The 14234-nt window shown below is 47.3% G+C and overlaps 1 protein-coding gene across 1 annotated transcript in view; it reads right to left on the bottom strand.

Annotated features, from left to right (window-relative positions):
- Nucleotides 1-11983, bottom strand: part of sh2d3a (SH2 domain containing 3A) — a 31645-nt gene extending 19662 nt beyond the window's left edge. The window contains exons 1-3 of the mRNA XM_072463935.1: nucleotides 11114-11983; nucleotides 4522-4613; nucleotides 2217-2334 (exon numbers count right to left, since the gene is read on the bottom strand). Coding sequence (XP_072320036.1) covers nucleotides 2217-2334; nucleotides 4522-4611 — 208 coding nt within the window. The 5' untranslated portion in view covers nucleotides 4612-4613; nucleotides 11114-11983. The remainder of the gene's footprint in view (nucleotides 1-2216; nucleotides 2335-4521; nucleotides 4614-11113) is intronic.
- Nucleotides 11984-14234: the final 2251 nt, after the last annotated feature.

Raw genomic sequence — 14234 nt, 5'->3', positions numbered from 1 at the left:
GCGAATTCACCTGAGGGGAGGAGTCTGCAGCTCTGAACAGGAAGTGAACGGACCTGAGGGGAGGAGTCTGCAGCTCTGAACAGGAAGTGAACGGACCCGAGGAGAGGAGTCTGCAGCTCTGAACAGGAAGTGAACGGACCTGAGGGGAGGAGTCTGCAGCTCTGAACAGGAAGTGAACGGACCTGAGGGGAGGAGTCTGCAGCTCTGAACAGGAAGTGAGTGGACCTGAGGGGAGGAGTCTGCAGCTCTGAACAGGAAGTGAGCGGACCTGAGGGGAGGAGTCTGCAGCTCTGAACAGGAAGTGAACGGACCTGAGGGGAGGAGTCTGCAGCTCTGAACAGGAAGTGAACGGACCTGAGGAGAGGAGTCTGCAGCTCTGAACAGGAAGTGAATGGACCTGAGGGGAGGAGTCTGCAGCTCTGAACAGGAAGTGAATGGACCTGAGGGGAGGAGTCTGCAGCTCTGAACAGGAAGTGAATGGACCTGAGGGGAGGAGTCTGCAGCTCTGAACAGGAAGTGAATGGACCTGAGGGGAGGAGTCTGCAGCGGGGAGGAGTCTGCAGCTCTGAACAGGAAGTGAATGGACCTGAGGGGAGGAGTCTGCAGCTCTGAACAGGAAGTGAATGGACCTGAGGGGAGGAGTCTGCAGCGGGGAGGAGTCTGCAGCTCTGAACAGGAAGTGAATGGACCTGAGGGGAGGAGTCTGCAGCGGGGAGGAGTCTGCAGCTCTGAACAGGAAGTGAATGGACCTGAGGGAAGGAGTCTGCAGCGGGGAGGAGTCTGCAGCTCTGAACAGGAAGTGAATGGACCTGAGGGGAGGAGTCTGCAGCGGGGAGGAGTCTGCAGCTCTGAACAGGAAGTGAATGGACCTGAGGGGAGGAGTCTGCAGCGGGGAGGAGTCTGCAGCTCTGAACAGGAAGTGAATGGACCTGAGGGAAGGAGTCTGCAGCTCTGAACAGGAAGTGAACAGACCTGAGGGGAGGAGTCTGCAGCTCTGAACAGTAAGCGAATTCACCTGAGGGGAGGAGTCTGCAGCTCTGAACAGGAAGTGAACGGACCTGAGGGGAGGAGTCTGCAGCTCTGAACAGGAAGTGAACGGACACGAGGAGAGGAGTCTGCAGCTCTGAACAGGAAGTGAACGGACCTGAGGGGAGGAGTCTGCAGCTCTGAACAGGAAGTGAACGGACCTGAGGGGAGGAGTCTGCAGCTCTGAACAGGAAGTGAGTGGACCTGAGGGGAGGAGTCTGCAGCTCTGAACAGGAAGTGAGCGGACCTGAGGGGAGGAGTCTGCAGCTCTGAACAGGAAGTGAATGGACCTGAGGGGAGGAGTCTGCAGCTCTGAACAGGAAGTGAATGGACCTGAGGGGAGGAGTCTGCAGCGGGGAGGAGTCTGCAGCTCTGAACAGGAAGTGAATGGACCTGAGGGAAGGAGTCTGCAGCTCTGAACAGGAAGTGAACAGACCTGAGGGGAGGAGTCTGCAGCTCTGAACAGTAAGCGAATTCACCTGAGGGGAGGAGTCTGCAGCTCTGAACAGGAAGTGAACGGACCTGAGGGGAGGAGTCTGCAGCTCTGAACAGGAAGTGAACGGACCTGAGGGGAGGAGTCTGCAGCTCTGAACAGGAAGTGAACGGACCTGAGGGGAGGAGTCTGCAGCTCTGAACAGGAAGTGAACGGACCTGAGGGGAGGAGTCTGCAGCTCTGAACAGGAAGTGAGCGGACCTGAGGGGAGGAGTCTGCAGCTCTGAACAGGAAGTGAGCGGACCTGAGGGGAGGAGTCTGCAGCTCTGAACAGGAAGTGAACGGACCTGAGGGGAGGAGTCTGCAGCTCTGAACAGGAAGTGAACAGACCTGAGGGGAGGAGTCTGCAGCTCTGAACAGGAAGTGAGTGGACCTGAGGGGAGGAGTCTGCAGCTCTGAACAGGAAGTGAACGGACCTGAGGGGAGGAGTCTGCAGCTCTGAACAGGAAGTAAGTGGACCTGAGGGGAGGAGTCTGCAGCTCTGAACAGGAAGTGAGTGGACCTGTCTCTATTTCGAAGCCGTAAATAATGTGATTTTTACAATGAACAAAATGAAAAAACAACGATCTACGTATGTTACAGTTTAATCCTTCGTCAGAAAAGCGTAATATTTCCCCTTTGATAAACTCGTCCAGGAGCTCTAACGTTGGTCAGAAATCGCTTTTCAGGACGTGTTTGCAGCGGTCAGGCTGTTGACCTGAGTGTGGGTCGAGTCTGTGCCTGTGTCGCTGCAGCTGCGTCAGGATGGTGTCCCTGTGGGCGAGCTCCTCCACCCCCGCCGCCCTCAGCTCCTCCTCCGTCATGTACAGCAAACCCTGTGTGCGAACAGAACAGTACCGGGAAATGTGAGTGACTCGGCGGCGGTCAGGCGGCGACAGGCGGCGGTCACGCGGCGGTCAGGTGGCGACAGGCGGCGGTCACAAGAATTTATCCACACAAACTTACCTGTATGACCACAGTCGCCTGGGATCTGTGTGTTTGCAGACAGAGCGGCACAAACAGGCGCTCAATCCATAAAAAGTACTTTCATCATACGTAATAAATAGAACAGTTAAAAAACCCATGAAACAAAACAAGCAACTGCAATGTGTGGCCTGTTCAGCCGCTCAGCAGGTGGAGGATGAAGCTGGATGTCCTCAGTGTCATTTATAGAACTTTACGTGGAATTCTTACTGATTCGTACGGACAAAGCACAAACTTCCATGAGCCTCTCTGAGCACAGATTTCCTGCACCATTTTATTATTATTTCATTTATTTCATTCATTTCATTTAATTTTGTTTCATTTTGTTTCATTTTATTTATTTATTGTTTTTATTTTATGTATTGTTTTTATTTATTTTTATCGTTTTTATTTATTTTATTTATTGTTTTATTTATTTTACTCACAAACTTAACATTGTTGTATCTACGCTAATGCTAACGCTAATGCTTACGCTAACGCTTACGCTAATGCTTACGCTAATACTAATGCTAATGCCAATGCTAACGGAGCTCAGCGAGTGAGAGCGACATCAGACGAGGACAACCTGAAACCACATGTTAAACCACAGACGCGTACAAACGGTCCGGCCAAAGTACAAACATGTTATAAACCCAGAACCCAGAGGGATGAACCCAGAACCCAGAGGGATGAACCCAGAACCCAGAGGGATAAACCCAGAACCCAGAGGGATAAACCCAGAACCCAGAGGGATGAACCCAGAACCCAGAGGGATGAACCCAGAACCCAGAGGGATAAACCCAGAACCCAGAGGGATGAACCCACAACCCAGAGGGATAAACCCAGAACCCAGAGGGATAAACCCAGAACCCAGAGGGATGAACCCAGAACCCAGAGGGATGAACCCACAACCCAGAGGGATAAACCCAGAACCCAGAGGGATAAACCCAGAACCCAGAGGGATAAACCCAGAACCCAGAGGGATAAACCCAGAAACCAGAGGGATAAACCCAGAACCCAGAGGGATAAACCCAGAACCCAGAGGGATAAACCCAGAACCCAGAGGGATAAACCCAGAACCCAGAGGGATGAACCCAGAACCCAGAGGGATAAACCCAGAACCCAGAGGGATAAACCCAGAACCCAGAGGGATAAACCCAGAACCCAGAGGGATAAACCCAGAACCCAGAGGGATAAACCCAGAAACCAGAGGGCTAAACGATAAACGAGTGATTATTCACGACCAAACGACTGTGAAATCTGACATTTTCTTTCATTCTAATTGTCTGACATGTGACGCTTCCTCAAGTTTGTGACCGACTTTATGAAACTGAACTTTATGCACAACTAAATCAAATGAAATATGACAAAAACAGCCAGATGAAGAGCTCATGTACAAGTAGGTTTGTTGTAGGTTTGTTGTAGGTCTTTTGTAGGTCTGTTGTAGGTCTTTTGCAGGTCTTTTGTACGTTTGTTGTAGGTCTTTTGTAGGTCTGTTGTAGGTCTTTTGTATGTCTGTTGTAGATCTGTTGTAGGTCTGTTGTAGGTTTGTTGTAGGTCTGTTGTAGGTCTGTTGTAGGTCTATTGCAGGTCTGTTGTAGGTCTTTTTAGGTCTTTTGTAGGTCTTTTGTAGGTCTTTTGTAGGTCTGTTGTAGGTTTGTTGTATGTCTTTTGTAGGTCTCTTGTAGGTCTCTTGTAGGTCTGTTGTAGGTCTGTTGTAGGTCTTTTGTAGGTTTGTTGTAGGTCTGTTGTAGGTCTGTTGTAGGTTTGTTGTAGGTCTGTTGTAGGTCTTTTGTAGGTCTTTTGTAGGTCTGTTGTAGGTCTGTTGTAGGTCTGTTGTAGGTTTGTTGTAGGTCTGTTGTTTGGACTCTAAATTTAACTAAATGGACTTAATTTTGCCTCTAAAATGGTCACAATTATTAAGTATTTGTACTTACGACATTGAGGCCTGAATCATCACTTTATTGTAGATTAACCACACAAATTTGGACATAAATCTGGACATGAATCTGGACATAAATTTGGACATAAATTTGGACATAAATCTGGACCTGACTCACCTCCAGACCGTAGCACGCCCCCTCCAGGCGGCTGGTGTACTGCGGGAGGCCGATCTGCCCCAGCCACCAGGCGATGGAGCGGTTATTCATGTCTGAAACACACGGAGGAGGTTATCGTCAGCCACATGAGACGAAAACGGGCACAAAGGTCAGCCTCTTCCCTGTGGGCGTGTCCGATAGCCTTGGAGAGAAGTGCCAGGATGGAAGACGCCATCGTTTGTGGAGCCCATCCCAAACTAATAATAACAAGGTTCAAATGTGGATTTCTGTTTGGAATATTTATTTAAAAAAACAGTAAATCTCCCGTAGCGTAAGTATAAGTATAAAACCTGTACTTAAGACAGCGTTTCCAAACCAGGGGACGAGAGAACAGAAAAGCACCAGAGAGAACACAGCAAATACAAGAAACAAATGCAAAAAAAGACTCAATTAAGGCCCATCACGTCCACGATAAACGTCCCATTTAGTCCAGAGTCTGTCAAAGTCCGGACAAACTTAGAGTTTGGGGATTTATACTTTAAAAGAGATGTATCCTGCTTTTTTTTAATGAAACCTAATATTAAACTACAATACAAGAAGATCTCTCATTTACATATTATGAATCGTAAATGTCTAAAATGGCTTAGTGCTTGAAGTCGGTCCATTGACTTCCTGTTCAAAACTGCAGAACTTTTAAGCCCCGCCTCTTCATAGTGGCATTTCACCGTAGCAAGCAGCGTATTTGTGATTTATATGTTGTTCTTTTTTTATTTTCTAATTAATTGCTACTGCACATTTTTGAACTCTACGTGTGCGACTATTTTAATTGTTTTATTTTTTAATGACAACTAAGTATGGGGATGTGGGCGGGCATATGGGGTAGGTGAAAACAGGATTTATTTATTGCAGAAATCAACTTCGAACAAGAGACATTGTTAAAAGCGCATGATTTTGCGTAATACTTTTTGGCTTTCACTTCTGCCATCGAGACGTGATGAATGATTATGAGTCACGCCGTCACATAATTATGACTAAAGGTAAGACATCTCAGTGTGTTGACTCGTGTTATTGGTCACAGATGTTCTCGCTTTGCGGTTCTGACGCATTTCTCTGACACGTTCAGCGTTGCTTAAATGCGACTGGAGAGTGTCACAACAGCGAGCGGCCCGGCCCACGGAATATACCACAAAAACAACTCTTTAAATCTAGGACTGAGAGAGGAGAGAGGACTGAAGGCGAGACTACCCACAAAAGCGTTGAAATATTACACTTATTATGTGTAATAATCATCTCTTTTTGCAGCATTTTGCAATTTTTTTTTTTTTTTGATGCGTCGACCACCACAAAATATCTTAAATAAATACACAAAATGTATTTTTGTGTATTTATTCTTTTCGTTATAAAGTGAAAAAAACAACAAGTCTCGGCTGAGATTTGGCTGAATTGTGCGTGAAGAGTAGAATACATGTCCGCGGGTTAACGGCGCCTCTATGTACAGTATGAATAATGTGAATATGATGTTGTTCGGCAGATGTTTTAAGTCATAAATCACACACAATCGTAAGCGTTACTTCAGCAGAATGGCATTATTATTGCTATGGCAACAGTCACAGAGAGTCTATTTCATATTTTAAACTGTTAACATGTTATATTGATGTGTGTGACAGTATTTAAGTGTTTTGTTTACATTTGTTGGAACCATAGTTGATCTACTGTATGTGTCTGTTATATCATCCATCTAAAGGTCACGTACTTTGCATTATACGCACTTGTTACTCACATTCAAATAAATATATAAAACATAAACTAAAGGCAGCTTTGTTTGTTTTTTCCAAAATGAAAGAAAAGAACAAATTAAAAATGAAAATTATAAAAAAAAACACTTGACAAACAAAAACACACAAGAGCAGAAAAAGAACAGATCAGGTCATTTTAATTCGTTTTTAGTTTTTTTTTCATTTGTTTTCTTTATGTTAAATGTATTTAATTTTTTGAAATACACACACATACAAAACAATAGGACCAGAGAGCAGGACAAAACAAAACAGAAATAATAATAAATGCAGCCACAAGCGGCATTGATCGGCCCTTACCACGCCGCCACCGCAAGAGGAGGGGGCCCTAACACCAATTTTCCTTTTATTACACCTGCTGCTGAATCCGTGACGCTGTCGCGTCTTCTTCCCTTTGCTTTACATATGAAGGGGAAAGTTTGCAGCTCCGCCGCACAAAGTCCATAACTCTTAGAATACATTTTTTTATAACTTTTGATGGCCCACTCCTGAAGATGAGTCTCATGAAATTTCAGGTTAATAGGGCTAACGCCCTTGGAGGAGTTCGTAAAAGTATAAAATGAAGCCTGCGTAAATTCACCTGGAAGACCTAACTTAAATCTGCATCGGCCTCCATGGAAGGACCCCTCTCCCCAGCTCCATCATCGCATTCAAGCGGGCGTGGCCTGTCCGTCTGTGAGAGTCAGATCCCTCACCATGGACTCTCCCAGGTTTCTGCGCTTATCCCAAAGAGGTTATGCAGTTTTTCCCGGCCAAGAAGGAGGGTGAAAGGACAGAAGGAGGGTGAAAGGACAGGGGACGTCTGCATCATGGCCCCTGCACCTCCTCCCCGCTCCCAATCAGCACACAGGCAGTCGCATTTAAAGCAGATGGCTCGGCCGCTTCAAACCGTACTGTGACCCACCGCCTCCCCTTCTCCTCCTCTGCATTCCCCTCATCCTCTACCTTCTCTTCACATCTACCACCACCAGTCTCCAGGCTCCGGGGGGAAGGTATCTTCAATCAGATCATGGAGTGCCCATGATCGCTACGCCTTCCACCGGGGTCTGAGCGCCAAATAAACTTTGCAATAAAGTTCACTAAAACATCTTTTTCTGCTTTTGTGTCTCTTGAGTCTCTCCAGGGTGAAATGTCAACATGTTCACATTTCAGAGATCTGGCAATTTCCCCATTGGAATAACATGTGAGGTTTCTATCATCGCTACAGAAAAGCCATAACAAATATGACATGGGTGTTTTGGGCTTTTTTACTGGCATGCCAAAATAGAATTTAGTGCAAAATTTGATACATTTTGGGAGAACTAAATTGTGTGGTCCCCATTCAAAAAGCAATTTCATTTTAAATTCTTGGCAAAATGTGCGGCTTTGCCGCACAGAGATCATGACTCTTAGAATAAAAATGTTGATAACTTTTGATGGTCCAACCCTGAAGATGAGTCTCACCAAATTTCACGTTAACAGGGCTAAAGCCCTTGGAGGAGTTCATAAAGTATAAAGTGTCAGTATGTTCACATTTCAGAGATCTGGCGATTTCCTCATTGGAATAAGATAAGATAAGATAACATGGGCAAAGCCGTAACAATTATGACATGGGTCTCATTGACTTTTTTGATCGGGATGCCAAAATTGTATTTTGTGTCAAATTTCGCAAAACTAAACATTTTACCCTCCATATAAAATTAAATTTCACTCTGTAGGGGGCGCTGTCGTGCAAAATTAATTAATTTCACTTCAAATAGGTTTAGGGCAAAGAGTTTAACAACTGATTCTAATTTGACGCAATTCAGACTTTATCTGCGCAAACGGCGGCTTCGATGCACAGAGTCTGTGTAATTTCACTCCTCAGTACCATTTTCACCAAATTTCAGCTTTTTAGAGCCAACGCCCTGAGAGGAGTTCGTAAAAGTACGACATTTAGAAAAACTCCTGAGTCATGTTTAGCCATTTTTTAACCAATATGGCCGACATTTGGTTGGGCGGACGTTGCCGTAATAATATTTTTTACTTCTCTTGTCACCATCTACCTCTGCGCCAAATTTCATGATTCTACGATCAGATTTTTTTTGGGTTCATTTCCTATCTCTCAATGCATTTTTGGTACATTTGGGGGCGCTGACGCGCCAATATTTTTTATTTTAGAAAAAGGAAATAGCCAGAATGTAGAGAGGCACGATTTTTACAGGTGTGCAAATTTTTGTGACTTTTCGTCAATGTTCACTGGGTGAAAAATAGGGGGGTTGGTCCCGAGAAGGAAGAAAGAAAGAATAATATTCTGATGCGAAAACAATGTTTACCATTTTTCAAATATCATAAACTATACATTTCATGGTGTGGGTCCCTGGTCACTGACGGGTACTTTCCGCCCACTTTGTTTTTTTGGCCCTCTATACAGTAATAATTTTCGCAGCCTCACGGCCTTTCGGCACTAATAGGCCTCTCGCCAGCTTGTGGCGCTCGGGCCTAATAATACTAGCTAATAATAATAGAAATAGAAATAATGAAAAAGAATCATAATAGAACAGTCAGGGTCATTTTTGAAATAACATTTTAAGGATGAAAAATAGTGCGCCTTGTGAAAAGAAAGGTTAAGGCATAAAAGCTTCCAAATAATGGTCCCATTTATTCCAGATTCTTCTAAGTTTCCAGGTTTTAGGTCAGTTGTAGGTCAGTTATAGGTCGGTTGTGGTGTCGGTTGTAGGTCAGTTGTAGGTCGGTTGTAGGTCGTTGTGGTGTCGGTTGTAGGTTGTGGTGTCGGTTGTAGGTCGGTTGTGGGTCGGTTGTGGTGTTGGTTGTGGTGTCGGTTGTAGGTCGGTTGTAGGTCGGTTGTGGTGTCAGTTGTAGGTTTGTTGTAGGTCGGTTGTAGGTCAGTTGTAGGTCAGTTGTAGGTCGGTTGTAGGTCGGTTGTGGTGTCGGTTGTAGGTTTGTTGTAGGTCGGTTGTAGGTCGTTTGTAGGTCGGTTGTCGGTCGGTTGTGGTGTCGGTTGTAGGTCGGTTGTGGTGTCGGTTGTAGGTCGGTTGTGGTGTCGGTTGTAGGTTTGTTGTAGGTCGGTTGTAGGTCGGTTGTAGGTCGGTTGTCGGTCGGTTGTGGTGTCGGTTGTAGGTCGGTTGTGGTGTCGGTTGTAGGTCGGTTGTGGTGTCGGTTGTAGGTTTGTTGTAGGTCGGTTGTAGGTCGGTTGTCGGTCGGTTGTGGTGTCGGTTGTAGGTCGGTTGTGGTGTCGGTTGTAGGTTTGTTGTAGGTCGGTTGTAGGTCGGTTGTAGGTCGGTTGTTGGTCGGTTGTGGTGTCGGTTGTAGGTCGGTTGTGGTGTCAGTTGTAGGTCGGTTGTGGTGTCGGTTGTAGGTTTGTTGTAGGTCGGTTGTAGGTCGGTTGTCAGTCGGTTGTGGTGTCGGTTGTAGGTCGGTTGTGGTGTCGGTTGTGGTGTCGGTCCAGTCCTTGGTTTTGCGATGGCCTTAAAGCAGTTTTAATGAGGCTAAAACGATAGCTGCTAGCGCTGAAGTCAAACACAAAAAACACAACATTGGGACACGTGGTTCTGACGTCGGATGAAGACATGTGACCACAGACATGTGACCACAGACATGTGACCACAGACATGTGCCCACAGAGATGTGACCACAGACATGTGACCACAGACATGTGACCACAGACATGTGACCGCAGACATGTGACCGCAGACATGTGACCGCAGACATGTGCCCGCAGACATGTGACCACAGACATGTGACCGCAGACATGTGACCACAGACATGTGACCACAGACATAGGACCACAGACATGTGACCACAGACATGTGACCGCAGACATGTGCCCGCAGACATGTGCCCGCAGACATGTGACCACAGACATGTGACCACAGACATGTGACCGCAGACATGTGCCCGCAGACATGTGACCACAGACATGTGACCACAGACATGTGACCACAGACATAGGACCGCAGACATGTGACCGCAGACATGTGACCGCAGACATGTGCCCGCAGACATGTGACCACAGACATGTGACCGCAGACATGTGACCGCAGACATGTGACCGCAGACATGTGACCACAGACATGTGACCGCAGACATGTGACCACAGACATGTGACCACAGACATGTGACCACAGACATGTGACCGCAGACATGTGACCGCAGACATGTGACCACAGACATGTGCCCGCAGACATGTGACCTCAGACATGTGACCGCAGACATGTGACCGCAGACATGTGCCCGCAGACATGTGACCGCAGACATGTGCCCGCAGACATGTGACCACAGACATGTGACCGCAGACATGTGACCGCAGACATGTGCCCGCAGACATGTGCCCGCAGACATGTGACCACAGACATGTGACCACAGTCTGCATTGTTTATGTTTAAGATGGACTAAAAAAAATTATCTATTTGAGGAAAAAGATGAAGCTGTCGCGCTGCACAACGTCAAACTGTTTTTTCGATCATGATTTCTCTTTTACTGCCGCTTGAACCTGAAGAGTTTGTCCTGGAGCGTAAATGACGCATGAGCTTCTTCTTCTTCTTTTGAATATGTGATTTTCATATCACACTTTGATTACGACTTGACTTTTGTTTTTACAGAAAAGTGTTCAAACCACAAGACATTCTACAAAGAACGTAGCTTCATTCTTAGGCTGTGATTGAAGACATTTCGTGGACTGTTGAGTTGACATTTGGAGGAAGAAAAGCATGATTTAATGAGTCATTTAAAGTGAAAACGCAAACCCAAGTTTCTGCTGCGGAAACGACATAAAAACACAGACGAGAGCTTCAAAAAGAGCTGCTCACATTCCTCTGATCGTGTGGGTATGTAACACCAACCTGTGCTCTGGCTCCTCTGGCTCCTCTGATTTATCTGGCTGCTCTTGACTCGTCTGGCTCCTCTGGCTCCTCTTGACTTGTCTGGCTCCTCTGGCTTCTGTGGCTCTTCTTGACTCCTCTGGCTCCTCTTGACTCCTCTGGCTTCTGTGGCTCCTCTTGACTCCTCTGGCTCCTCTGGTTCCTCTGGCTCCTCTGGCTTATGTGGCTCCTCTGATTCCTCTGGCTCTTCTTGGCTCCTCTTGGCTCCTCTGGCTCCTCTTGACTCCTCTGGCTCCTCTTGACTCCTCTGACTCCTCTGATTCCTTTGGCTCTTCTTGGCTCCTCTGGCTCCTCTGGCTCTTCTTGGCTCCTCTTGACTCCTCTTGGCTCCTCTGGCTCTTCTGGCTCCTCTGGTTTCTGTGGCTCCTCTGATTCCTCTGGCTCTTCTTGGCTCCTCTGGCTCCTCTTGACTCCTCTGGCTCCTCTTGACTCCTCTGACTCCTCTGATTCCTTTGGCTCTTCTTGGCTCCTCTGGCTCTTCTTGGCTCCTCTTGTCTCCTCTGGCTCCTCTGGTTCCTCTGGCTCCTCTTGGCTCTTCTGGCTCCTCTGGCTTATGTGGCTCCTCTGATTCCTCTGGCTCTTCTTGGCTCCTCTTGGCTCCTCTGGCTCCTCTTGACTCCTCTGGCTCCTCTTGACTCCTCTGACTCCTCTGATTCCTTTGGCTCTTCTTGGCTCCTCTGGCTCTTCTTGGCTCCTCTTGGCTCCTCTTGACTCCTCTGGCTCTTCTGGCTCCTCTGGTTTCTGTGGCTCCTCTGATTCCTCTGGCTCTTCTTGGCTCCTCTTGGCTCCTCTGGCTCCTCTGGCTCCTCTGACTTGGTCCTCCTCTCTCCAGACGACACCTTTATGTTTATGTCGCATTGACTGTCAATTCCCCGATATCTCACTTTCTCTCTTTGCGGTTTCCCCCTCGAACCTGCTGGGTCACTCCGCGAGCCAATCACAGACCCCCGTTCCCCATCGGCCAATCAGAGCCCTCTGGGATTCAGGATGGGTTCCCTGGAAGGAGGGGGGAGGTGGGGGAGGTGGTGGGGGGAGGGCAGGTCTGAACACGCTCAGCTGTCAAAAGTGAGAGTCAACATGTCTGTGAGAGTGTGAGGTATGTGCAGGAGCGGGTACAGGTACAGGTACAAGTACAAGTACAAGTACAGGTACAGGTACAAGTACAAGTACAGGTACAGGTACAGGTACAGGTACAAGTACAGGTACAGGTACAGGTACAGGTACAGGTACAGGTACAGGTACAGGTACAGGTACAAGTACAGGTACAGGTACAAGTACAGATACAGGTAAAAGTACTGGTACAAGTACAGGTACAGGTACAGGTAAAAGTACCGGTACAGGTAAAAGTACAAGTACAAGTACAGGTACAGGTACAGGTAAAAGTACAAGTACAAGTACAGGTACAAGTACAGGTACAAGTACAGGTACAGGTACAGGTAAAAGTACTGGTACAAGTACAGGTACAGGTAAAAGTACAGGTACAGGTAAAAGTACAAGTACAAGTACAGGTACAGGTAAAAGTACTGGTACAAGTACAGGTACAGGTAAAAGTACAAGTAGGCAAGGTAAGTTTGTTTGTGGAGCACATTTCATACACAATTCAAAGTGCTTCACAACCGGAAAAAATGCGTTCAAATCACAAAGAAATGACAGACCACATACACAGCACTCCAGACACTCTTTCCCATATTTATTTGACGTTGCCATGGTGACAGGCGTCTCCGGGATGGACACATCACTTTTAGATTGATTCTTTCCCATATCATCGTGCTATCTGCAAACTGTATACGTCTGTGCAGGTACAAGTACAAGTACAGGTACAGGTACAGGTTCAGGTTAAGGTGCAGGTGCAGGTGCAGGTACAGGTACAGGTACAGGTACAGGTACAGGTACAGGTTCAGGTTAAGGTGCAGGTGCAGGTGCAGGTACAGGTACAGGTACAGGTACAGGTACAGGTGCAGGTTCAGGTTAAGGTGCAGGTGCAGGTGCAGGTGCAGGTTCAGGTTAAGGTGCAGGTGCAGGTGCAGGTGCAGGTGCAGGTGCAGGTTCAGGTTAAGGTGCAGGTGCAGGTGCAGGTGCAGGTTCAGGTTAAGGTGCAGGTGCAGGTGCAGGTGCAGGTGCAGGTTCAGGTTAAGGTGCAGGTTCAGGTGCAGGTGCAGGTGCAGGTGCAGGTTCAGGTTAAGGTGCAGGTGCAGGTGCAGGTACAGGTACAGGTTCAGGTTCAGGTTCAGGTTCAGGTTCAGGTTAAGGTGCAGGTGCAGGTGCAGGTACAGGTACAGGTACAGGTACAGGTACAGGTACAGGTACAGGTTCAGGTTCAAGTTCAGGTTCAGGTTCAGGTTAAGGTGCAGGTGCAGGTGCAGGTGCAGGTTAAGGTGCAGGTGCAGGTGCAGGTTCAGGTGCAGGTGCAGGTTAAGGTGCAGGTGCAGGTGCAGGTGCAGGTTCAGGTTAAGGTGCAGGTGCAGGTTCAGGTTAAGGTGCAGGTGCAGGTGCAGGTGCAGGTGCAGGTTCAGGTTAAGGTGCAGGTTCAGGTGCAGGTGCAGGTGCAGGTGCAGGTTCAGGTTAAGGTGCAGGTGCAGGTGCAGGTACAGGTACAGGTTCAGGTTCAGGTTCAGGTTCAGGTTCAGGTTAAGGTGCAGGTGCAGGTGCAGGTACAGGTACAGGTACAGGTACAGGTACAGGTACAGGTACAGGTTCAGGTTCAAGTTCAGGTTCAGGTTCAGGTTAAGGTGCAGGTGCAGGTGCAGGTGCAGGTGCAGGTTAAGGTGCAGGTGCAGGTGCAGGTTCAGGTGCAGGTGCAGGTTAAGGTGCAGGTGCAGGTGCAGGTGCAGGTTCAGGTTAAGGTGCAGGTGCAGGTGCAGGTGCAGGTACAGGTATAAGTGCAGGCTCAGCTTTCAGTTCAATTTATTTTTGTAACGCCCGAATCACATGCAATGGTATTTATTTATTTATTTATTTATTTGTCTATGGGAGTTTTTATTTATTTATAGGAGATCTTCTACTGAGAGTGTTTTTCAGACTTCCTATAAGTGATCTGTTCTTCTGTATCTACCTCTGTATCTACCTGCGTTGCACCAATGAA

Source organism: Eucyclogobius newberryi, unplaced genomic scaffold (assembly GCF_026437365.1).
Source record: "Eucyclogobius newberryi isolate DKJ021-1_F unplaced genomic scaffold, fEucNew1.0.hap1 SCAF_4, whole genome shotgun sequence".
NCBI lineage: Eukaryota > Metazoa > Chordata > Actinopteri > Gobiiformes > Gobiidae > Eucyclogobius > Eucyclogobius newberryi.
This window is presented reverse-complemented; position numbering and strand designations above follow the sequence as displayed.